This window comes from Solea solea, chromosome 12, assembly GCF_958295425.1.
Source record: "Solea solea chromosome 12, fSolSol10.1, whole genome shotgun sequence".
In the NCBI taxonomy this organism is placed as follows: Eukaryota; Metazoa; Chordata; class Actinopteri; order Pleuronectiformes; family Soleidae; genus Solea; species Solea solea.
In genome coordinates, this window is record NC_081145.1 from 2,116,195 (window position 1) to 2,142,489 (window position 26,295).

The following is a 26,295-nucleotide window of genomic DNA, read 5'->3' on the forward strand; positions in this document are numbered from 1 at the left end:
CCTGGTGGTCAGCACGAAGTTAGCACGACGTACGTTCAAACGTCATAAACTCGTGAAGGGTTTTTATTTCCAGCTTTGATTCATGTGTAAAAGAATAAATAAATAATATTTGACTGAACCTTTGACGTCTGCGATAATTCAAACCATTCAGCGTCAGTGGGCGTCGACTTCAAAGAAGCAAAGTCACGCGGAGACGCTGACGTCAGCCCCACGGCGTCCAGGGGAACATCGACGGGAAACATGTGGTCACACGGTAAACAAACAAAACAAACACAGTAAAATACTTCTGCTGTTACTTTGGTTACAAAAACAAAACACATTCCTAACATGAGAAAAATGTGACATAACTTGTGAACAAGTTAGTTTGCAGCTCCCCCTTGTGGCAATTCAGAATAACTCATTCACACTGAATGTTGGTGACACAGCATTTTTGACGATTTTCTACATTCACAATTATCGCAATAATAGAAATTCACTATACATGTGTATTGTTCCTTCCTCCCTCGTCCTCTGACAGCAGACCAAACGTCCTCCAAACCACATTAAAATCGTCCGTTTAACGTTTTCTTCGCTCGTGCAAACAAATGAAACCAAGAAAAAGATGATTTATAAACTGCGACATGTCGTCACGTCCTCGTGTTACGATCGGCACCTGATTAACGTTGGTGACGACACAGGTGAGTCGCGTTCCTGAGGAAATGTCAGCAGGTTGGACGAGAACAGCAGGAAACTGCCGCTAAAAGGAATCCAGCGTCGTAAAAGTCTGTGCTAACTAAGCAATGCTAACGAGAACATACGAGACGAACACACACTCGTCGTTGATGTTGTTGTTGTTGTACTTACTTCACGTCTGTGCGGAAACGCTGCTCAGCTTCACCGCCTTCATTTAAAGCCGCAGCGACACCTGCTGACAAGAGACACGAATTACGCCACTGTTCAAGTCCAATCTCCGTCAAGCTCGCGGTTGAAACCCGGAAACGCGTAAGGAGGACTTCAAAATTTCAATTGAATTACAGTGTATAAAATGTAACGGTGTTTATTTATTGACTCCTCTCTTCACATAAATGTCATGGTCGTTGTCATGTGTTAATATTTATGTTAACTGGATTAAAATGGAGGCTGTGCTCTTAGTTTACCTGTTGCCGTGGTGAATCATATCTGAGCTTCATTGATGATGATTAACTCAAGAGTGAACTGAACTAATGCTGATCAGCTGTTCTGGAACCAGAACTCAGAGTCTGTTGAACCAGCTTCCTGAAACAGGCCCTGGTTTCAATGTTTATTTCAAATCTTTGGCCATAAACAAACAAAAAACACAGGAAGAAAGTTACCTGACCTGATGTCTGTGACTCAAACATCCTTGTTTTAACTTTATCACAAAAAGAAGTTGAATCTTTTCAAAGTGAAGTGCTTTGTTTACAATTATTTACAAACTTTATATTTGTTATTTTACAGGAAATTATTTTCTGATTCTGAAATCTGTTGATGAGTTTGATTTAGTTTGTCTGATGAAACATACACACAATTATTATAAGTTATTATCAATTACTAATAGATCAAACTTTCTTTTAAGCTTCTGTGAAACTTTTTTTTGCTTCTTTTTTCAGTTTTTAAACTGAAAGTTGACATTTTGTCGTCTTGTGATCGTTGATTTCTTTGATCTGTGGATTTTCACATTTAAATCAAACTTTATTTAAATGTTTGTATTGAACTGAAATCATCCACAAATATACAAGTTTTTAATAATTATACATTTTCAAATAAAGTCTAATGTTTTTGGCACATGTGTCTCTTTGGTGTCCTCGTCCTCGTGTCCCCTTCCCTCAGTCAAATGTGTTGACCCTCAGGAATCAGCGAGGAGAAGAAGGTTCTGAAGAAAACCCAGGCCGTCCACATAACCGAAGTCCGGTGTGCAGGAACCAAAACCGCCATCATTGCTTCGTGTCCTGCAACCATAAGCTCCTCCCCCTGTCTGTCAGCAACAAGCTCCTCCCTCTGTCTGTCAGCAACAAGCTCCTCCCCCTGTCTGTCAGCAACAAGCTCCTCCCTCTGTCTGTCAGCAACAAGCTCCTCCCTCTGTCTGTCAGCAACAAGCTCCTCCCTCTGTCTGTCAGCGACATCTGCCTGCAGAGAGGACACCATGTTATTATTTCAGTGATGGATGTTACAGACAAACAAAGACGGGACGTGGTTTCTTACTGGATTCCTGTTCTGGTTCTGCTGGTTCTGCCGGACCTCCAGGGGCTGCAGGTGATCAGGTCTTTGAGCCTGAGGTCTTCTGAAGGGAAACCAACCAGCGGTGTGTCTGTGGACGACAAAGACACAAGAGGACATGAGCAAACTGAAGTTCGTAAACCACACACACAGCTGGCCTCGTGTGGTCACTCTGTGTCACTGAGGTCAATCTGAAGCAGTGTGTGTGTCTGTGTGTGTGTGATGGAGGCAGCAGTGTGTGTGTGTGTGTGTGTGTGTGTGTGTGTGTGTGTGTGTGTGTGTGTGTGTGATGGAGGCAGCAGTGTGTGTGTGTGTGTGTGTGTGTGTGATGGAGGCAGCAGTGTGTGTGTGTGTGTCTGTGTGTGATGAGGCAGCAGTGTGTGTGTTTGTGAGATGGAGGCAGCAGTGGATCAACAACTCTGTAGTTGTGTGTGTTGCATAGTTGTGTGTCATTCACAGGTACATCAACAATAGTTGTGTTTTGTTGTGTGACGTGTGTAGTTGAGTGTTGCTGTGTGTAGTTGAGTGTAGCCGAGTGTAGTTGAGTGTAGCCGTGTGTAGTTGAGTGTAGCCGTGTGTAGTTGTGCGTAGCTGAGTATAGTTGAGTGTAGTTGTGCGTAGCTGAGTATAGTTGAGTGTAGCTGTGTGTAGTTGAGTGTGGCCGTGTGTAGTTGAGTGTGGCCGTGTGTAGTTGTGCGTAGCTGAGTATAGCTGAGCGTAGTTGAGTGTAGCCGTGTGTAGTTGAGTGTAGCCGTGTGTAGTTGAGTGTAGCCGTGTGTAGTTGAGTGTAGTTGAGTGTAGTTGTGCGTAGCTGAGTATAGTTGAGTGTAGCTGTGTGTAGTTGAGTGTAGTCACTCACAGGTAGAGGAGCAGTAGCGTGCTCATCACCAGCAGGAGGCGACTCAGGTTAGAGTTGAAGTAAACGATCATGAGCAGAACACCGAGTCTCGCAGCAGAATAAAACCAGTCCAGCCAATCGTGTTCTGCCGCATCCTCGTCCTCCATCACGGCTCCGCCCTGCGCGTTCATACGCAGGTTCTGATTGGCCACTCCCGCGCCAATGAAGGCCCCGTCCTGCGCCGCGTTCTGATTGGCCGGCAGGTCGTCGACTGGGTTCTCGTTGGCTCGCGGGGCCGGTGTGGGGACGACTTGGTGGGCGGGGACAGGAGGGTACTGGGCGACAACTGAGGCTGGTGGAGAGGAGGCGGAGTTTGCTGCTGCCAAAGCGGCATGGCTGTGGGTGGACACAAGCAGTCACAATGAGAGCGCTCCGGGTGACAGAAGAAGGAGAAGGTGAGATGTGGTGTTTTAAAAACTCACTACTGCAGGTAAAACTGTCGAGTGTAGACCAGCTGCAGCCACAGCAGCTGCTCACCACTGTACAGGGAGTGGCTGGGAAATGTGGGCGGAGCCACCTGTGGCGCTCCCCACCTGTCAGAGGAAACACCTTTAATAACCGTACGATACACAGACGTGTTACATCATCATCATTATTATTATTGTCATTAACAACAACAATAATATTTATTGTTGTGTCAGGTGACTGCAGCATCTTACCTTGCAGTATCAGCAGGACTCCATGGTTGAGACATGGGAACAGCAGTAGATGATGAAGATGATGTCCAGTGACTCCGGTGTCTCAGCTCTGTGATGTTGGACGTGGACACAGACGCTGCTGTGAGTCTCTGCGAGCCCTCTGTCTCTGTGGACTGAAGACAGAACAACTAAGGAGGAGGCTTTCAGGGGGGAAAACCACGTTCAGATGTGGTTTTGCTCTCTCACCTCAGCTCTGACTCCATGTTGAGTCCTGAAGGCAGAAACCAGGTGCAGAGTGTTCACCGAGTCTGTCTGACAGAACACAAACATCACTCACTCACAGTAACACTTTCACACAGTCCTCTCATAACCAACATGTCACATGACCCTGCACAGCCCTCACATGATGAAAACAGTGAAGTTTAATCTGCTTCATTTAAATACTTTAGTTTAACGTCTTCATCATCGTCGGGATATTATCCACCTTTTCAAAACGTGTGTGAATCAAACGATTTTTATTCAAATATTAAAAAAAAAAAAAAGTAAAAACATTTAGGGACAAACCTGTGTGAAAATGTCTCTGAGCAGAAAATGATCAGGTAACAGTTTACCAGCGAAGATGAGTCTCTGATCACTGACGGCCTGGAAACACACACACAGAGCGAAATTATTCAAATACGTTGTTGCTTCACTCAAGTGAGTGATTGAGTGAGTGAGAGTCAGTGAAGCTCAGATCCTCCTGTGAACGTATGAACCACAATAACTCTGTCACCTGTTCTTTACATTAGATTTAATCTCATCAAAACCAAACAATATTATTTTAGACAGTGACTTTTTTACATTTTGTTTCAATTTTTGGAAATATTTCGAAATGATTTCCCTGTTATTTGTGTGTTGTTGTTGTTAAATGAAAGTTAAAGAATCATATTTAATAAAAGCTGACACACACACAGAACTTTGTCTCTCTGTTATGACGTGTGTCCACACTGAGGCGCACGCACACATTTACAGTCTTTTTTCTTTTCTTCTAAATCAGCTTCTTGTTTGTAGATAAAATGATTTCGTGACTGAATTAAGTTTCATTTTCATCCTGAACTATAATACAAGTGATTATTATTATTATTAGAGACCATGCCCACTTTAAACAACACGACAGGTGGTCTAACGTAACTGTAATCGGATTACCGTTTGCCGCTTTAATTGCTTGTTATTATTGTTACAAACCATTGAGACATTAAAGCAGAGTTAACATCGCCGACATTAGCCTCCTTCACTCATTTCCGCTAGCATTAGCATGCTAACGTACCGGTTTCGTCGGGTAGTCTTTGGACAGCAGCGTCTTCAGGTCCTTCACGGTCCAGTCCAGGTGGACACCGTCGACGCTGTGGTCCTTCAGAGTCTGGTTCGGTGATTTAATGAGCAGACGGGTCGTGTTTGATCGAGAACCTTCCACGGCCATGGTTCTGGTTCTCCTCTCCTCACTCGTTGTCCGTCACACGGAACTTTAACCGCACGAATGTTGTTTCCAAACACTCGGTGGCCGCTTCTGATTGGCTCAGCACTCGTGCTCAGACGTGGAGGCTCGCGGACTCGTGTCGCCCTCTGAGCATGCGCAGTAAATTAACACCACTGTTTACAAAGATCGTCTACCGAGAAAGATGTCTCACTCGGGCGCCATTTTTCCCCAGGTTGTCAAATGCCCGAAAAACACACGAAAACCGAACCGAACCGAAAATAAACAAGATTTTTGAAAAGTGACGGCTCAGTGAAGACCACAGTACCACGAACTGTTCCTGCTAAAGAGCTCCTGTCTGCCATCACACACACACACACACACACACACAGTGGCTGCACAACTTTAGCCACAAATGTTGCATCAGTCATGTTTCATCACGTGACAAAGGCTCGATGATTAAAGGGGACATATTATGCAAAATCTACTTTTTAATCATTTTAATACTTATATTTGGGACTCTGGAGGCCCTACCAGTCGCCAAAGTGTGGAAAAAGAATACTCAGTCCTTTTTTTCGTGGTCCCCCGTGGTATAGGCGATAAAACACGCAATGTTGAATTCCCTGCACAGTATGACCGAGAATGTTACCACCCACCAGTAAGTTTACTTGGAGAGCTCCACCTTAGCTCCACCTTGTCCCTGCGAGAGTGCAGGCGAGGGAGGAAGAGCGGTATTATGTCAACGTGGAGGGACAAGTGTGCTGTTGGTGGCTGCACAGTGGAGCACAGTGTTTTACACAAACTTCCAGCCTCAGAGGATTTTATATATGAAGCTAATGTGTCGGATAAAGTCAGCAAACGTGTGTTCGTGTGTTCGCGCCACTTCACATCAGACTGCGGCCAGCGGTCGCCGTATTTAGTCAGCGACCGTATTTCACCGACGTACAAACACACACATTTTTAAGAAAAGGTCACAGAGGTCATAACTGACCATTCTGACACGTCCTAATTAAAGATATTTGTTCAGTACGTCCTCCATGACCGGAGCACAGACTCGGTCTGATACAGTCACATACAGCGGCAGTTTATGCAGCTCGCATAAATGAAGGATGACGTTTGTTGTTGCAGTGTAGTCTCATTACATCACACATTGGTTAAGTTTACACTCAAAACCTTTTATTGCCATATTTTAAACATGTTAATTACAAGTGCAGTTTATTTGTTTCATACATTTAGGAACAAAACCTTCATTCATGCACTTAGACAATCATTCAAATCATTCAAAAATAATCCATATATCATCAAGATGTTGAATCACAAGGAATCATGGTTTCGTCTGACGTCATCTTCATGAGTTAAACGTGTAGATGATGAATCACTGGCAGTAGAAGGTCAGGACATTTTCCTGGTTTCCTCTGACCAACAGGACTGGAGGTTGGAGGTCACGTGACAGGAAGTCCAGCCACGCCAGGAAGAGTGAAGAGGGACACACGTCTCTCCTGCTCACCGGCATGGTGCTGTCAGGAGGAAGAGAGGTCAGAGGTCATGATGTTTACAGGCAAAAACACAAACACACACCAACTGAGAGTCTACGGTGGTCCTGAGAGGTCAAACCACTGCAACACCAAGAACGGCTGTGTGCAAGAAATTTAAAAAAATATCGATTCACAACACAAAGGTTAAAGGGAACTGGACTCACATGATGATCAGAGCAGCGTCTCTGGAAATGTCCTGCAGGACCTCGTTGAGACGGATCTGACGGAGACTCTGGAAAAAACAACACAGAGATGTTTCTACATGAAAGAGAGGCAGAGTGTGTGTGTGTGTGTGTGTGTGTGTGTGTCACACCTTGGCCTTGTTCCTCTCTAGATCCTGGTCTGTGATCATCCAGGGCTCCTGCTGTCTTTGAGCCTCAGTGTCACAATCTTGTTTGATGTTTTTCTCCAGTCTGAAGCGACGCAGTGTGTTCTCAAACTGACGCACACTGACGACACACACACACACAAGCACACACACACAGACACATGCACACACATGATCACGTCTTTATCTCACTGTGAAAGTTTGTAAACCACTCACTCTCCCACACCAGAGAGAAAATGAGTGATTTTCAGGAGTTGTTGATCCGCTGCTGCCTCGTGTGGTCACTTTGATCCACTGCTGCCGCCATCACTAAGTTCAAATGTTTTATTTTGTCACTTCAGTGTTTGAAATCCAATGTTCAGATTGACCTCAGTGACACAAAGTGACCACATGAGGCAGCAGAGGACCAGCAGCAAAAATCACTGATTTTCTCTGTGGATTTTGGTGTGAGAGAGTGAGTGCTTTACAAACGTCTGTTTTACAGTGAAATAAAGACGTGATCATGTCGCTGACACAGGTGTGTGTGTGTGTGTGTGTGTGTGTATCACTGCAGGGTTTCTCTTTCATACTTCTCAGGCTGAGGATGCTGGTAAATGTCAGGAAGAACTTCAACATCATGGAAACCAAGACGGAATTTCTTGATCAGAGCCAAGACCCTGAAAACAAACGTGAGTTCAAACCCAGTGTAATAAATCCATCGTTATGTTTTTAGAGTAAAATAACTCCCTGACATTATATGGATATTTAAAATACAGTCATGTTTTATATTATGATGAGTTTGTTTGTTTGTTTGTTTGATTGAGAACAACAGTCACAAACAGGTACATCATGGATGAGGAACGTGAGCCAGCTGCAGACAACAGCAGGAAACATGCTGAGTCATCATGAGTGTGAGTAAAAGGAAACATGTAGCTGAGTCATCCAGGTGCTTACTCTGCCCTCTGCTCCTCCCTCTTCTCTGTGTCTCCTCCCACAAACACTCTGACTTTACATTTCAACCAGCGTTTCCTGCGAGTCAGTAGGTAAGGCAGCAGCAGAGTGAGACCTGGACACACACACACACACACACACACACACAAATGGTTGGTTGGATGATGGATGAATGGTTGGATGTTGGATGAATGGTTGGATGGCTGTTGGTTGGATGGTTGGATGATGGATGAATAGTTGGTTAGATGGTGGGATGAATGATTGGTTAGTTGGATGAATGGTTGGTTAGATGGATGGAGGAATGGTTGGTTAGATGGTTGGATGAATGGTCAGTTGTTGGTTGGTTGGGTGGATGTTGGATGAATGGTTGGTTGGATGAATTATTGGTTAGTTGGATGGATGAATGGATGGTTGGATGAATGGTCCGTTGTTGGTTGGTTGGATGGATAAATGTTGGATGAATAGTTGGTTGGATGTTGGATAAATGGTTGATTGGATGTTGGATGGATGAATGATTGGATGTTGGATGGATGAATGATTGGATGATGAATGGTTGGTTGGATGTTGGATGGATGAATGATTGGATGATGTTGGATGAATGGTTGGATGGATGGATGGAGGAATGGTTGGTTGGATGGATGAATGGTTTGTTGGATGACTGGTTGGTTGGCTGGATGGAGGAATGGTTTGTTGGATGGTTGGATGACTGTTGGTTGGATGGATGGATGGATGAATGGTTGGTTGGATGGATGAATGGATGGATGAATGGTTGGTTGGATGGATGTTGGATGAATGGTTGGTTGGATGGTTGGATGGATGGCTGGTTGGATGGTCTCACCTCCATCATCAGACAGCCAGTAAATGTCGATGGTCTTCTTTCCATGTTTTTTTTGAAACACTGTTTTGGGCTGAACCTCAGGATCAACACACACTGAATCTGTTTACACACAAACATGTTGTTTTCACTCTTTCATGAGGACATCACATGATATGTGAAGTCACAAACACAAACATCATATGTTATACGTCAGTTTAAGTTTCTACAATGTCTACGTCACACGTCTTTATCTCACTGTGAGACATACGTTTGTAAAGCTCACTCTCCCACACCAAACCTCATAGAGAAAACCAGTGATTTTAGCTGCAGGGACACAGGAGCTGCTGGTCCTCTGCTGCCTCGTGTGGTCACTTTGTGTCACTGAGGTCAATCTGAACATTGGATTTCCAACACTGAAGTGACAAAATAAGACATTTGAACTTAGTGATGGAGGCAGCTGTGTGTGTGACATTAAAATCACTGATTTTCTCTCTGTGGGAGAGTGAGTGGTTTACAAACGTCCGTCTCACAGTGAGATAAAGACGTGATCATGTGACGTAGATATCCTAGACTTAGACTGATGTCGATTTTAGTGGATAAAATCTGTTTTCTTGATGTCCTCGCTGGTAGCCACTGGGTGTGAGCTGATTGTGTGCATACTTAAAAAAACGTAAACTATCCCTTTAATAATAATGATGGCATCATACATACAGGTGGTGTTTGTTTGAATGCAGGAAGGAGAAGAGATGGTGTTTATATTCTCTGTTTGTCCACGGAAACTTGGATTCACTGAAAAAGAAAATAGATCAAAGAAGAAATATCCTGGACTACATTTCCCATCATGCCACTTGGTTTAATGATGATGTAAAAGTAACTTAATCTCACTGTAGGACTGAGATGGATGAGAAGAATCCAGTCCCTCCGGCATCCTCAGCACACACACACCATACTGTAGGTCAAAGGCATCACTGAAACACACACACACGCGCACGCACACGCACAAACACACACATTTGTAGAACTCAGAATTCATAGAACACATGCAGTACATTCACAGGCCAGCAGGGGACATGAGCCAGACTTTTCACTCACTGCAGGACTGAGACGTATTCATGTGCAGCGTGAGGCTCGTCACTGCTCCAGTCCGTCTTCAAACCCATCACCAGGACGTTTGGCCTGATGCGACCCAGACCTGCCCCCTGGTGGACAGACAACACCATGACAAGTGTGTAAGATGAAGGAATGAAACATGTGAAAGTCACTTTTCACTCAGCTGAGATTCATTCATTCATTCAATGCATTCAAGCTTAGCATTAGCCCAGAAGAGTATTTAGCTTAGAATTAGCCATAGGAGAATAATAAGCTTAGCATTACCCCCAGAAGAGTATTTAGCTTAGCCACAGGAGAGTAGTTAGCTTAGCATCAGCGCCACAATAGCAGACAGATTTGCTTTAGCCTGGGAGGATTAGTTAGCTTAGCATTAGCCCCAGGATATTAATTAGCTTGGTATTATTCCTAGAAGAGTATTTAACTAGCATTTGTTTTAGTAAAATAGTTAGCTTAGTTCTAGAAGAGCTTGGTATTAGCCACCAGGGATTATTTAGCTTAGCATTAGCCCTAATATAGTAGTTAGCTTAGCTTTAGCCTCAGTAGAGAAGTTGTGGTTTGTGTTTACTGGAATAAACAAATGATCCTGTGACCTCAGTGACCTATGACCTTAGACAACAGTTACCTATTACCTAAGACCTCAGTGACCTATGACCTCAGACCACAGTGACCTATTACCTCAGACCTCAGTGACCTATGACCTCAGACCACAGTGACCTATTACCTCAGACCTCAGTGACCTATGACCTCAGACCACAGTGACCTCAGTGACCTCAGTGATCTCAGTGACCTATGACCTCACCTGTAGCAGCATGTTCACACCGGACCGTAGCTCTGGTGCCACCACTCCTCTGTAGAAGGACTTGACCTTCCGTTGGTTTAACCAGGTCACATGACTGTCCGTGTGCAGAGCTGCTGGAGACGACGTCGCCTGTCCAGAGGGTTCACAGGTCAAAGGTCAAATAAAAGAAAAAGAAAATAAATATATATATATATATATATATATATATATAAACGTTTTAAATGACATATGAACGTTTAAAATGACAGATGAAGGTTTAAAATGACATATAAAAGTTTAAAATGACATGGGTTAATAATAATAATATAACTATTCTGATTTGTTGAAACAGGAAGTGACACGTGAACTCACACTGACCACGTTTCCACACATCATCAGACTGAGACCTTTGGTCAAAGCGTGGACCAGGTCCACCAGAGCTGGACGACGTGTGGGGGGACCGGTCAGAACTAAACACTGAGGCCTGGAACCAGAAGAAGCTTCATCAGGTCACATGACTGAGACTCCACCCACAGATGCTCACAGAAATGAACAGAATAATGAATCAAGAAAATAAAAGCTTACATTAAAGATAAGAGAGAGGCGGAGCTATGACATCATCATTTCACTTTAAATGTAGGGACAATTTAACCTCTTAAGAAACCTGGTGAAGAACAGAAGCTTCTTCACAATGACTAACCTGAAGTTCTTGACGTGGTCCTGGACCTGGTTCAGTCCGACACAGTGGGTCAGGGCCAGGTTGTAGGAGCCAGCCTGGACTGAAGAGCCCCAGTTCACCTCTGAACCCAGAGAGCAGCAGTGAGTGCACTTCACATGAACACCTACAAGGGGCGCTGTAACCAAACACCTACAGGGGGCGCTGCGACCAAACACCTACAGGGGGCACTGTTTCCAAACACCTGCAGGGAGTGCTGCTACCAAACACATGCAGGGGGCGCTGCTACCAAACACCTGCAGGGAGCACTGCTACCAAACACATGCAGGGGGCACTGCTACCAAACACCTGCAGGGGGCACTGTAACCAAACACCTGCAGGGGGCGCTGTAACCAAACACCTACAGGGGGCGCTGCGACCAAACACCTACAGGGGGCACTGTATCCAAACACCTGCAGGGAGTGCTGCTACCAAACACATGCAGGGGGCGCTGCTACCAAACACCTACAGGGGGCACTGTATCCAAACACCTGCAGGGAGTGCTGCTACCAAACACCTACAGGGGGCGCTGCGACCAAACACCTACAGGGGGCACTGTATCCAAACACCTGCAGGGAGTGCTGCTACCAAACACCTACAGGGGGCGCTGCGACCAAACACCTACAGGGGGCACTGTATCCAAACACCTGCAGGGAGTGCTGCTACCAAACACCTGCAGGGGGCGCTGCTACCAAACACATGCAGGGGGTGCTGCTACCAAAAACCTACAGGGAGCGCTGCTACCAAACACATGCAGGGGGCGCTGCTACCAAACACCTGCAGGGGGCACTGTAACCAAACACCTGCAGGGGGCACTGTAACCAAACACCTGCAGGGGGCGCTGCTACCAAACATCTGCAGAGGGCGCTGCTACCAAACACCTGCAGGGGGCGCTGCTACCAAACACCTGCAGGGAGCGCTGCTACCAAACACATGCAGGGGGCGCTGCTACCAAACACCTGCAGGGAGCGCTGCTACCAAACACATGCAGGGGGCGCTGCTACCAAACACCTGCAGGGGGCACTGTAACCAAACACCTGCAGGGGGCACTGTAACCAAACACCTGCAGGGGGCGCTGCTACCAAACATCTGCAGAGGGCGCTGCTACCAAACACCTGCAGGGGGCGCTGCTACCAAACACCTGCAGGGAGCGCTGCTACCAAACACATGCAGGGGGCGCTGCTACCAAACACCTGCAGGGGGCACTGTAACCAAACACCTGCAGGGGGCACTGTAACCAAACACCTGCAGGGGGCGCTGCTACCAAACACCTGCAGGGGGCGCTGATACCAAACATCTGCAGAGGGCGCTGCTACCAAACACCTGCAGGGGGCACTGTAACCAAACACCTGCAGGGGGCGCGGCTATGGAAGTAAATCTGTGCCATTTGAGTTTGAATTTCTAACACTGAATGTTTTTGCATCAAATTAGACTTTGAATTTGAAAAAACATGAATTTAAAAGCATACATTTTTTTTGCCTTTGATTTTTTTTCAACGTTTAAATAAATTCAGTTGCAAAAAGTCAACATGGACACAGGACACCTGGAGACATGGACAGAGGACACCTGGAGACATGGACACAGGCATGTATAGATCTTTATATTCTATATTTTTAATTACATGGAGTGTCACGTGTAAAACCTTCCTAAAGGCCATAAAAAGCCCAGAAACATCTTATTTCCCTGAGTGGTCATGTGACATCTCGTGAACGGCTGCTGTCAGTGAACGTACGACATGAACACTTTATGAGAAAAGTTAATAAATTAAAGAATAAAAAATAAAAAATAAACTGATTATCGATGTATTAACGAGCTGCTGTGTGGATTCATACTGATGAACACATGAATTACACTATCTGTTCATGAAGTTACTGATAAATGTGATGAACACATGAATGAGACATCTGTCTAATGAAAGTGACATTTGAATTCAAACTCAGATGATGACAGATTTACTTTCATACACTGCACACAAACACCTGTGTGTGTGTGTGAGTGTGTGTGTGTGTGTGTGTGTGTGTCTCACCAGGCTTCTTATAGAGTGTGTATCCCATGAGGAAGAAGACGACACCAAAGGCGATGAGTGCTGACCACCATGTGAGCAGGAACATGATGACCACACAGCACACAGAGCCCAGCAGAGACAACCACTTGTTGTAGAACCTGAAGGACGGACGCCAACCTGAACACATACACACGTGTGATTCATGTGTTCATGTGTACATGTGTTCATGTGTTCATGTGTTCATGTGTTCATCCGTACCTGGTGAATTGGTGAGTGAAGCGTAGAAACAGCTGAAGTTGATCAAAGAGTAGGAGCACAGGAAGAAGTTAGAGATGATGGGAGCGATGGAGTTTAACTCTGCTGCTGACGAGAGACACAACGTCAGAGACACACACACACAGACACACACAGACAGACATACACATAGACACACACACACACACAGACACACACGCGCACACACACACACACACAGACACACACAGACAGACATACACACAGACACACACAGACAGACATACACAGACACACACACACACAGACACACACGCGCACACACACACACACAGACACACACAGACAGACATACACAGAGACACACACACACAGAGAGACACACACAGAGAGACATAAACAGAGAGACACACACACACACCTATCAGAATGAAGCAGACAGCGATGCAGTAGGTTAGCATGTAGCCTCGCAGCGGCTCAGCGTTTCTGCCGTATCCTTTTCCAAAGAAGCCGATGAGAGGGTAAAGTTTGTCCTGACACAAACACTGACACAAATATTCACACGTTCATCATCATCTCACTCACAAACATTCACACGTTCATCATCAACAAACTGACACAAACATTCACACATTCATCATCAGCTCACTGACAAACATTCACACGTTCATCAACTCACAGACACAAACATTCACACGTTCATCATCAGCTCACGGACACAAACATTCACACGATCATCATCAGCTCACTCACAAACATTCACACGTTCATCAACAAACTGACACAAACATTCACACGTTCATCATCAGCTCACTGACAAACATCACACATTCATCATCAGCTCACTGACAAACATTCACACGTTCATCAACTCACAGACACAAACATTCACACGTTCATCATCAGCTCACTGACACAAACATTCACACGTTCATCATCAGCTCACTCACAAACATTCACACGTTCATCATCAACAAACTGACACAAACATTCACACGTTCATCATCAGCTCACTGACACAAACATTCACACGTTCATCATCAGCTCACTGACAATTATTCACATGTTCATTATCAACTCACTGACACAAACATTCACACGTTCATCATCAGCTCACTGACACAAACATTCACACGTTCATCATCAGCTCACGGACACAAACATTCACACGATCATCATCAGCTCACTCACAAACATTCACACGTTCATCAACAAACTGACACAAACATTCACACGTTCATCATCAGCTCACTGACAAACATCACACATTCATCATCAGCTCACTGACAAACATTCACACGTTCATCAACTCACAGACACAAACATTCACACGTTCATCATCAGCTCACTGACACAAACATTCACACGTTCATCATCAGCTCACTGACACAAACATTCACACGTTCATCATCAGCTCACTCACTAACATTCACACGTTCATCATCAACAAACTGACACAAACATTCACACGTTCATCATCCGCTCACTGACACAAACATTCACACGTTCATCATCAGCTCACTGACAATTATTCACATGTTCATTATCAACTCACTGACACAAACATTCACACGTTCATCATCAGCTCACTGACACAAACATTCACACGTTCATCATCAGCTCACTGACACAAACATCACACGTTCATCATCAGCTCACTGACACAAACATTCACACGTTCATCATCAGCTCACTGACAGAAACATTCACACATTCATCATCAGTTCACTGACACAAACATTCACACGTTCATCATGAGCTCACTGACACAAACATTCACACATTCATCATCAACTCACTGACAAACTTTCACACGTTCATCATCAGTTCACTGACACAAATATTCACACGTTCATCATCAGCTCACTGACAAACATTCACACGTACATCATCAGCTCACTGACACATTCACACATTCATCATCAGCTCACTGTCAAGCATTCACACGTTCATCATCAGCTCACTGACAAACATTCACACGTTCATCAACTCACTGACAAACATTCACAAGTTCATCATCATCTCACTGACAAACATTTACAAGTTCATCAACTCACTGACAAACTTACACACGTTCATCATCAGTTCACTGACACAAACATTCACACGTTCATCATCAGCTCACTGACAAACATTCACACGTTCATCATCAGTTCACTGACACAAACATTGAAACGTTCATCATCAGCTCACACACAAACATTCACACGTTTATCATCAGCTCACACACAAACATTCACACGTTCATCATCAGCTCACTGACAAACATTCACACGTTCATCATCAGTTCACTGATACAAACGTTCACACGTTCATCATCAGCTCACTGACAAACATTCACACATTCATCATCAACTCACTGACAAACTTTCACACGTTCATCATCAGTTCACTGACACAAACATTCACACGTTCATCATCAGCTCACTGACAAACATTCCCATGTACATCATCAGCTCACTGACACAAACATTCACACATTCATCATCAGCTCACTGACAAACATTCACACGTACATCATCAGCTCAGTGACACAAACATTCACACATTTATCATCAACTCACTGACAAACATTCACACATTCATCATCAGCTCACTGACAAACATTCACACATTCATCATCAGCTCACTGACAAACATTCACACGTTCATCATCAACTCACTGACAAACTTTCACACGTTCATCATCAGTTCACTGACACAAACGTTCACACGTTCATCATCAGCTCACTGACACAAATATTCACACATTCATCAGCAGAAGCAGAAACAAGTCTGTCCACAGGAAGACACCACTTTATTATTATCATTATTATCATTATTATCATTATTATTATTATTATTATCATTATAATATTCAGTTCATACTCAAATAACTTCCTCAGTGTAAAGAAGTCAACACTGTAAACAATAAAAACTCAAGTCTCAATATCACACAGTGCATCATGGAAAATTGGACAAATAACTTTATTTTTTTACCTGGAAAACTTTGGGCGCAGAAACCAAACAAGCTAAAGCAGAAGAGAGCGTCGCTGCGAAGATCCCAGCGCTGATGAGAGGAGAGAACGCCGACACCAGGCTCATGGACTGTGGAACACATTCACTCATTCACTCTACACCAGGCTCATGGACTGCGGTCTGTCTCTCTCTCTCTCTCTCTCTCTCTCTCTCTCTGAGTGTGTGTGTGTGTGTGTGTGTCTCTCTCTCTCTCTCTCTCTCTCCGTGAGTGTGTGTGTGTGTGTCTCTCTCTCTCTGAGTGTCCGTGAGTGTGTGTGTCTGTGTCTCTCTCTGTCTCTGAGTGTGCCTGAGTGTGTGTGTGTGTGTCTCTCTCTCTCTGAGTGTGCGTGAGTGTGTGTGTGTGTGTGTCTCTCTCTCTCTGAGTGTGCCTGAGTGTGTGTGTGTGTGTCTCTCTCTCTCTGAGTGTGCCTGAGTGTGTGTGTGTGTGTGTCTCTCTCTCTCTGAGTGTGCCTGAGTGTGTGTGTGTGTGTGTCTCTCTCTCTCTGAGTGTGCGTGAGTGTGTGTGTGTGTGTGTCTCTCTCTCTCTGAGTGTGCCTGAGTGTGTGTGTGTGTGTCTCTCTCTCTCTGAGTGTGCGTGAGTGTGTGTGTGTGTGTGTCTCTCTCTCTCTGAGTGTGCCTGAGTGTGTGTGTGTGTGTGTCTCTCTCTCTCTGAGTGTGCGTGAGTGTGTGTGTGTGTGTGTCTCTCTCTCTCTGAGTGTGCCTGAGTGTGTGTGTGTGTGTGTGTCTCTCTCTCTCTGAGTGTGCGTGAGTGTGTGTGTGTGTGTGTCTCTCTCTCTCTGAGTGTGCGTGTGTGTGTGTGTGTGTCTCTCTCTCTCTGAGTGTGCGTGTGTGTGTGTGTGCGTGTTGACCTGATAGTAGTTGATGAGGCCGTAGCTGCAGCTCTTGTTGCTCACACACTCACTAAAGTCCCATCCATAGAGACAAGAGAAACCATCACAGTCTTCACTGGACACAGACACACTGTCATTGACGAGACCAGAGGCATCACGCACCACACACGCACCTGTGAGGACACACACACAGACACACACACACACACAGACACACACTGTCATTGACGAGACCAGAGGCATCACGCACCACACACGCACCTGTGAGGACACACACACAGACACACACACACACACAGACACACACTGTCATTGATGAGACCAGAGGCATCACGCACCACACACGCACCTGTGAGGACACACACACACACACACACACACACACACACACAGACACACACTGTCATTGATGAGACCAGAGGCATCACGCACCACACACGCACCTGTGAGGACACACACACACACACACACACACACACACACACAGACACACACTGTCATTGATGAGACCAGAGGCATCACGCACCACACACGCACAGACACACTGTCATTGATGAGACCAGAGGCATCACGCACCACACACGCACCTGTGAGGACACACACACACACACACACACACACACACAGAAACACAGTGTCATTGATGAGACCAGAGGCATCACGCACCACACACGCACACACACAGACACACTGTCATTGATGAGACCAGAGGCATCACGCACCACACACGCACCTGTGAGGACACAGACACACACACACACACACACACACAGACACACACTGTCATTGATGAGACCAGAGGCATCACGCACCACACACGCACCTGTGAGGACACAGACACACACACACACACACACACACACACAGACACACACTGTCATTGATGAGACCAGAGGCATCACGCACCACACACGCACCTGTGAGGACACACACACACACACACACACACACACACACACAGACACACACTGTCATTGATGAGACCAGAGGCATCACGCACCACACACGCACAGACACACTGTCATTGATGAGACCAGAGGCATCACGCACCACACACGCACCTGTGAGGACACACACACACACACACACACACACACACAGAAACACAGTGTCATTGATGAGACCAGAGGCATCACGCACCACACACGCACACACACAGACACACTGTCATTGATGAGACCAGAGGCATCACGCACCACACACGCACCTGTGAGGACACAGACACACACACACACACACACACACAGACACACACTGTCATTGATGAGACCAGAGGCATCACGCACCACACACGCACCTGTGAGGACACACACACACACACACACACACACACACACACAGACACACACTGTCATTGATGAGACCAGAGGCATCACGCACCACACACGCACCTGTGAGGACACACACACACACACACACACACACACACAGAAACACAGTGTCATTGATGAGACCAGAGGCATCACGCACCACACACGCACACACACAGACACACTGTCATTGATGAGACCAGAGGCATCACGCACCACACACGCACCTGTGAGGACACAGACACACACACACACACACACACACAGACACACAGTGTCATTGATGAGACCAGAGGCATCACGCACCACACACACACCTGTGAGGACACACACACACACACACACAGTCATTGATGAGGCCAGAGGCATCACACACCTGTGAGGACACACACATGCACCTGTCAGAGGGGACACACACACACACACACACACACACACACACACACACACACACACAGAGTGTGTGTACCTATGGTTGCAGAGATGATGAGGTAAGACATGGTGGTCCACAAAATGGCCATCAGCGTTCCTCGAGGTATGGCCACTGTTGGATTCTGGGAAAAAGAAGTCATGACATACAGGAGGTTGAGGATTTTTCGGAGGTCTGTGTTGGTAGATAGTAAGATGTGCAGGAACAGCAAGTTCCACAGGACATTGGGACACACCTTCAGGTCTCCAGAGATGTTTGCTCCGGCCAGGATTCCTGTGGCTGAGGGGAAGAAGATGGAGAACATGCCAAAGAAGCTGCCCTCTGCTCCTCGCCAGCCGGGGACAAAGTTAGCAGCAAAGATGTCCACTGTTAGACAGAAGGACATTTTTATTTTCAGTGCAGACACAAAATTACCACACAGGCAGCAGCTCCTGATCTTTGTCTCTGTGGACTCTGTCTCTGTGGTCTCTGTCTCTGTGGTCTCTGTCTCTGTGGTCTCTGTGGACTCTGTCTCTGTGGACTCTGTGGTCTCTGTGGTCTCCGTGGTCTCTTTGGTTTCTTTAGTCTCTGTGGTCTCTGTGATCTCACCTTTGTAGCTAAAGAAGCCTCTGGCTTGTTTCTGGGGTGAAGCGGGTATGATTGTCCCAACGATGTAGTTCACAAAGGACACCATGATCACCAGGAAGAAGAGGATCTGGGCCTGTAGGGGGCAGAGTCATAATTCATCCACATTTATTCTCTTTTAACTTTTAAGGCTTAAGTGGTTAAGGGGGCGGAGCCTGAGTTCAGCTGTGAATGATGTCACATGACCTCAGTCAATAATAAACCTCAGGAGAAAGTGATTGGTCGACTGACATGAAGCTCCTCCCACCGCCAACATATTTACATATTCACCTTAGATTCCCACGCCATGCCGGCGAATGAGACGCCGAGTAAACACGTGACCGTGACCACGCCGATGATGCGAATGTCGTTGACACTGTCGACCATTACGACGCCATTTTCCTGAGGAAGATTAACACGTTCATTGTTTACAGAGACCACAGAGTCCACAGAGACCACAGAGTCCACAGAGACCACAGAGACAGAGACCACAGAGACAAGAGAGACCACAGAGTCCACTGAGTCCACAGAGACAGAGACCACCAAGGCCACAGAGTTCACAGAGACCAAAGAGACCACAGAGTCCACAGAGACAACAGAGACAACAGAGACCACAGAGACAGAGTCCACAGAGACAGAGTCCACAGAGACAGAGACCACAGAGGCCACAGAGTCCACAGAGACCACAGAGACAAGGACCACAGAGACCACAGAGACAGAAAAATAAAGGTCCTTATGTCAATGAACTCATGACTCACACGCATGAGGTCAGTGACGGTCTCTGCAAAACCCACGGTGTGCATGGACACAGCCACAGCGTTAGCGAAGGCGAAGATCAGACCGATGGATCCACCCAGTTCTGGACCCAAACTCCGACTGATCAGGAAGTAAGTTCCACCTGAGGATGAGACAGGGATGAGACGAGACAAGGAAGAGACGAGGACAAGACGAGGAAGAGATGAGGACAGCGGGAATGAAGTGAAGTTTACAATCTGAAGACGCTTCAGAAGACACCATCTTTGAAAGGCTTCGCCCACGCTGACACATGTGCCGAGTCACACTCTCCTGGAGCTAATGCTAAGCTAACACTCTCCTGGAGCTAATGCTAAGCTAACACTCCTGGACCTAATGCTAAGCTAACACTCTCCTGGAGCTCATGCTAAGCTAACCACTCACCTGGAGCTAATGACAAGCTAACCACTCTCCTGGAGCTCATGCTAAGCTAACCACTCACCTGGAGCTAATGCCAAGTTAATCAATCTCCTGGAGATAATGCTAAGCTAACCACTCACCTGGAGCTAATGCTAAGCAAACCACACTGTGTCTCTGTCTCTCTTTCATTAAAAGAATCTTTGGGACCATGTGAGTGAAATTTACCTTCACTTAGTCACGTGACGTCATCATGTGATCACAGGTGAAACTTTTACAAACCTCCTTTGACTTTGCCGTTGGTTGCGATGGCTGACGTCGACAAACCAGTGATCCCAGTGATGAAAGACGAGAGCAGGATGATGACCCAGGTCAGACCTGACACACACCAAACACACACACACACTTTCGATTTTTTCGTAAGGTCTGGTTGATTTGTGGACGTGTGAATAAACCAAACTGTGCTCCGCCTAAAACATACAGTAGGTCTGGGTTCGCTTCAAGTGAAACAAATGCAGGAAATGGACTACAACGCAGGGCATTGTGGGTAAACACACATGCTTGTGACCAGAGGATCTGATCTGCAGCTCCATGTTTTGCTTTGATGTGGAGGAAACAGAAGGAGACCGAGTTTTCTTCTTCAGTGTTGATGCAGCGCCGCCACAGGCGAGGAGGGGAACACGTTAATAAAAGGTTGGTTTCACTGAAGTGTGAAAGCAAACTGGGAGAGGCTGAATGTTGAAACTCCCAATCTTACAGAGTCCCCAATTTTACAGTCCCCAATCTTACCGAGTCCCCATTTTACGGTCCCCAATCTTACCAAGTCCCCAATTTTACCGAGTCCCCAATCTTACGAGTCCCTAATCTTACAGAGTCCCCAATCTTACCAAGTCCCTAATTGTACTGATCCCCAATCGAACAGAGTCTAGCGGAGACTCTTAGGTGTGAATGCGACCTTAGACTCACGCACCTACACCAGCCTGCGCAGTGATCCACGGCAGCCTCAGGTACAAGATCACACCCCAGATATTCAACATGCAGCGGATCTACAACACAAACAAAACATGGAAATCAAATCAAATATGTGTATACATATACATAAATGTATACATATGTATATGTGTATACATCTGTATATGTATATACACATATGTATATGTGTATTCATATACATAAATGTATACATATACATAAATGTATACATATGTATATGTATATACACATATGTATATGTGTATACATCTGTATATGTATATACACATATGTATATGTGTATACATATACATAAATGTATACATATGTATATGTGTATACATCTGTATATGTATATACACATATGTATGTATATACACATATGTATATGTGTATACACATACATAAATGTATACATATGTATATGTGTATACATCTGTATATGTATATACACATATGTATATGTGTATATATGAGTATACACATGTGTATACACATATATACACATATACATATTTATGTGTATACACATATATAACCATATATGTGTATATATGTGTATACACATATACTGTATATGTACAGTATATACATATACATACACATATATATGTATACAGTATGTGTATACACATATACTGTATATGTTTATATACATATATAGGTATACACATGTGTATACACATACTGTATACATATATGTGTATGTATATGTATATACACATAATATATGTATATTATTATTATTATTATACATAATTAGAATTTTATAATTTGTCATTTTCAATCAGATAATTTTATTGACTTCAAAATCACCACTTCACTTCATACCATGACTCCCTGAATCCAGCCGAAGCGTGGGGGATCAGGGGGCGGCTCTGTCTGCTCGTCCTCATCTTCATCAGAACTGTCGCTCCCTGCTGTCCACTCGTACACCGGCGCGCTGCACTCGTCCTACATTCACAGTGGAAGGAGGTTTTATTGTGATCAGGTCTTCTTCATCCCTGTCAAGGGTTAAAGTTCATGATCAGGGGTCGGGGGTCAGAGGTTGAATCCCAGTCCAGTGACCTTCAGCTAACTACCGACATTTTATTGATCATAAATAACTAAATGTTTAATGCTCATAAATTGATCATCAATAAAAGTCAGTAACAGAGTCTACAGACCACGAAGGGTCAGATCAGAACACACACACACTCACTCTATCGCCCCCTAGTGTCAGTTGACTGAGGGAACGGTTGTGTTTCTCTCTATGACCTGATTCTATGCAAATACACTAGAAGTGTTAGGACTTCAGTACCACCACAGTTTGAGATCAGTAAAATGTCTGGTTTCCTGAAGAAAAGACCAAATATAATAAAGAAAGTAAGAAGTTTAAGAATAAGCAGAATATTGATCTATTTTATGAATAAAACTAATTTTAAATTTCAAACATCATCGATTTAAAGAAACACCTCAATCTCCGATGAATCGTACGACAGTCAGCGCTCACCTCCGTCACCCCGGGGATCAGTGGGTCTGCGTACAGCTGGTGCAGCGACGCTCGGCAGCGTCTGCGACGTCCCCACGCCACGCTGTCAGCGTAGAAGTCATAGTGCGGTGGAGAGTCCAGCGTCCCGCAGCCGAGACACAAACCAGAACCACTCAGTTCTTCAGGCGTCGCCATGACGACCGACACAGGACGCTGAGGCTGGACACACTGTGAGGGAGTGAGTGAGTGAGTGTGGTGAATGCAGCAGCTTTTATATTTGACCTGGTGTGAGCAGGAAGAGCCTGAGGCGGGGTCAGCGGTCAGACTCCGCTCCAGTGAACAGTCAAACATGAACATCATGTTCCTTCAGGATAACACGAGTTCTTCAAACGTCCTTCTGAACTTCAAACAGAAACGTCTGAGAACTTCAGTGTTACACTTTCTATCTTATAGGAAACAGCTTTATCTCACTGTGAAACCACTCACTCTCCCACACCAAACCTCATAGAGAAAACCAGTGATTTTAGCTGCGGGGACACAGGAGCTGCTGGTCCTCTGCTGCCTCGTGTGGTCACTTTGTGTCACTGATGTAAGTCTAAATAAGAAATATTTCAAAAGACGAATTCATTAAAATTAGACATTAGAACTTAGGGATGGAGGCAGCAGTGGATCAACAACTCCTGTGTGTGTGATGTTAAAATCAGTGATTTTCTCTATGAGGTTTGGTGTGGGAGAGTGAGCGGTTTCACAGTGAGATAAAGACGTGATCATATGAAGTAGAGATCGTAGAAACTTAAACTGACGTAGATTTTATTACACAAGTCTGTTTTATACACAAAAAAAATAAAGTGCAGTAAAATGATTTTGATCATCAACATAAATGTGTGTTTAAGAGTTTTAATGTTGACGTGAATTCAAAGAGTCAGGTGACCTTCAGAGTGGAACAATGTCAACACACACACACACACATTTTTATCAGATCTTTGTCTGTTTGCTCTTGTTCTGCTACAATTTGCTTGAAGCAAAACACGGTTTAATGGAGCGTTGAGACACACACATGCGAGGGCATACACGCCCTCTTCCTGATTTCTTATCTTTCTGCACGTTTGTCACACTTAAATGTTTTCAGATGATCCAACTAATTTAAATACAACGATAACTCAAGTAAACACAAAATGCAATTTTTAACTGATGTTTTTATTAAAAAAAAAGTAAAATCATGACGAAACTACCCGTGCCTGATTACTGCAGACCTGTGGAATCAAGAGACGACTGAAATAGAAGCGGTCAGACAAAGTCAAGTCGACCAAAAGATCCAAACAAGGAAGATGAAATTCAGGCACAGACGAGAAACAAAGTCATTGACATCTATCGCCTGGAAAAGGTTACAGAGACTAAAGCTTTGGGACTCCAGTGAACCACAGTGACGAAAACATGGAACAGTGGGGAACCTTCTCAGGAATGACCCCAAGAGTGCAGCGACGTCTCATTCAAGAGTCCATGAAGGACACGGACAAACATTTTCACTTTGAAGGGATTTCTTCATGACTGCTTTCATCCAGGTCGTCAAAGATGAACCAAAGACAGGTGGACATGTCTCTGTGAAGACATTTCTTTATTAGTAACATGTCAGGGACAGGTGGACATGTCTCTGTGAAGACATTTCTTTATCACTAACATGTGCATCTGCACAACATGATCTACCACATCAGTCTGGCCTAGGACTGTTACGGCCTGGAGAACAGAGGAGGACCCAAACGCAAGAGGCTGTAGATGGTCGACAGTTTATTTACAAAAAGTTTATCCGGTACTCAATTGACCAAAAGGTGTCCGCTGCTGCAGGCGGCTGGTGGCAGGAGGCAGGAGGCAGGTCCACAAAAAAGCGAAGGGCAGCGAGGCGCAGAGCTGGAGTACAAACATAGAAAAAAGGGCAAGGTTAGGATTAATGCTCGACTCGTTCGCAACAAAATTCACATGAGCAGTTCCACTGGAGAATTTCCACAGGCTCTACCGATTTGACGGAATTATCTGGCACAGGAGTGAAGTCAGAGCCGGTTTTATGGGGAGGTGAATCAGGTGAGAATTGAAACCAGGTGTGCCTCACTGCCCTTGTGAGAAGTGGTTAGCTCCTCCTCCTCCACCACCCTCCAACACTGCAGGTAAACACAAGAGACAGAAAAAAGGAGAAGACAAGTACACCAAACACAACACAAGCACACCCCAGACCATAACAGTACCCTCCCCCTAGCGGACGCCACCTGGCGTCCCACCAGGCTTATCAGGGAACCTTTCATAAAAATCAGACAATAACTGATGGTCTAAGAGCAGCGACTTGGAAACCAAGTCGCTGCTTGGTTTCCAAGTCGCACACCCCAGACCATAACAGTACCCTCCCCCTAGCGGACGCCACGTGGCGTCCCACCAGGCTTATCAGGGAACCTTTCATAAAAATCAGACAATAACTGATGGTCTAAGAGCAGCGACTTGGAAACCAAAGAGCGCTCCTCGGGACCGTACCCCTCCCAGTCAACGAGGTACTGATACCCACGGCCCCGCCTGCGGACATCCAAAATGCAACTCACCGTGTATGCCGGGTGACCATCTATGAGGCGGGGGGGTGGAGGATGATCCGCTGGAGGGTGCAGAGGACTCTCAACCCCTGGTTTCAGAAGTGATACATGAAAGACAGGGTGTACCTTAAGTGCTGCGGGGAGCTTTAGACGGACGGCACTGGGGTTGATAATGCGGTCAATGATGTACGGACCGATGTATCTGGGAGCCATCTTCCGAGATTCTGTCTGGAGGGGAAGGTCCCGGGATGATAACCAGACCTGTTGACCCATCTTGTATTCAGGGG

The 26,295-nt window shown here is 45.4% G+C and overlaps 2 protein-coding genes across 5 annotated transcripts; both read right to left on the reverse strand.

The window, feature by feature from the left end:
• Positions 1 to 1,231: 1,231 nt before the first annotated feature.
• Positions 1,232 to 5,540, reverse strand: herpud1 (homocysteine-inducible, endoplasmic reticulum stress-inducible, ubiquitin-like domain member 1). Its single transcript, XM_058646651.1, has 8 exons — positions 5,057 to 5,540; positions 4,315 to 4,392; positions 3,997 to 4,062; positions 3,772 to 3,923; positions 3,535 to 3,645; positions 3,074 to 3,448; positions 2,200 to 2,305; positions 1,232 to 2,124 (listed from the first exon to the last, which is right to left on the reverse strand). The coding sequence occupies exons 1-8, from the start codon at positions 5,207 to 5,209 to the stop codon at positions 1,828 to 1,830; spliced, it is 1,338 nt and encodes a 445-aa protein (XP_058502634.1). The 5' UTR covers positions 5,210 to 5,540; the 3' UTR covers positions 1,232 to 1,827.
• An 817-nt stretch (positions 5,541 to 6,357) lies between these two features.
• Positions 6,358 to 23,696, reverse strand: slc12a3 (solute carrier family 12 member 3). 4 transcript variants are annotated; one of them, XM_058646246.1, is made up of 26 exons: positions 23,460 to 23,696; positions 22,799 to 22,921; positions 21,966 to 22,041; positions 21,278 to 21,373; positions 20,605 to 20,744; positions 20,138 to 20,248; positions 19,832 to 19,943; positions 19,479 to 19,609; positions 19,283 to 19,367; positions 17,522 to 17,676; positions 16,635 to 16,742; positions 14,077 to 14,200; positions 13,680 to 13,781; positions 13,443 to 13,598; positions 11,402 to 11,501; positions 11,080 to 11,185; positions 10,723 to 10,851; positions 9,906 to 10,012; positions 9,699 to 9,781; positions 9,525 to 9,602; positions 8,835 to 8,933; positions 8,000 to 8,111; positions 7,636 to 7,722; positions 7,052 to 7,187; positions 6,903 to 6,970; positions 6,358 to 6,720 (listed from the first exon to the last, which is right to left on the reverse strand). In XM_058646246.1, the coding sequence occupies exons 1-26, from the start codon at positions 23,631 to 23,633 to the stop codon at positions 6,579 to 6,581; spliced, it is 2,940 nt and encodes a 979-aa protein (XP_058502229.1). In that variant the 5' UTR covers positions 23,634 to 23,696; the 3' UTR covers positions 6,358 to 6,578. The 4 variants fall into 4 exon arrangements, with proteins under 4 accessions (XP_058502229.1, XP_058502227.1, XP_058502228.1 ...); XM_058646244.1 differs by having other exon boundaries at positions 11,074 to 11,185; XM_058646245.1 differs by having other exon boundaries at positions 13,680 to 13,784.
• Positions 23,697 to 26,295: the final 2,599 nt, after the last annotated feature.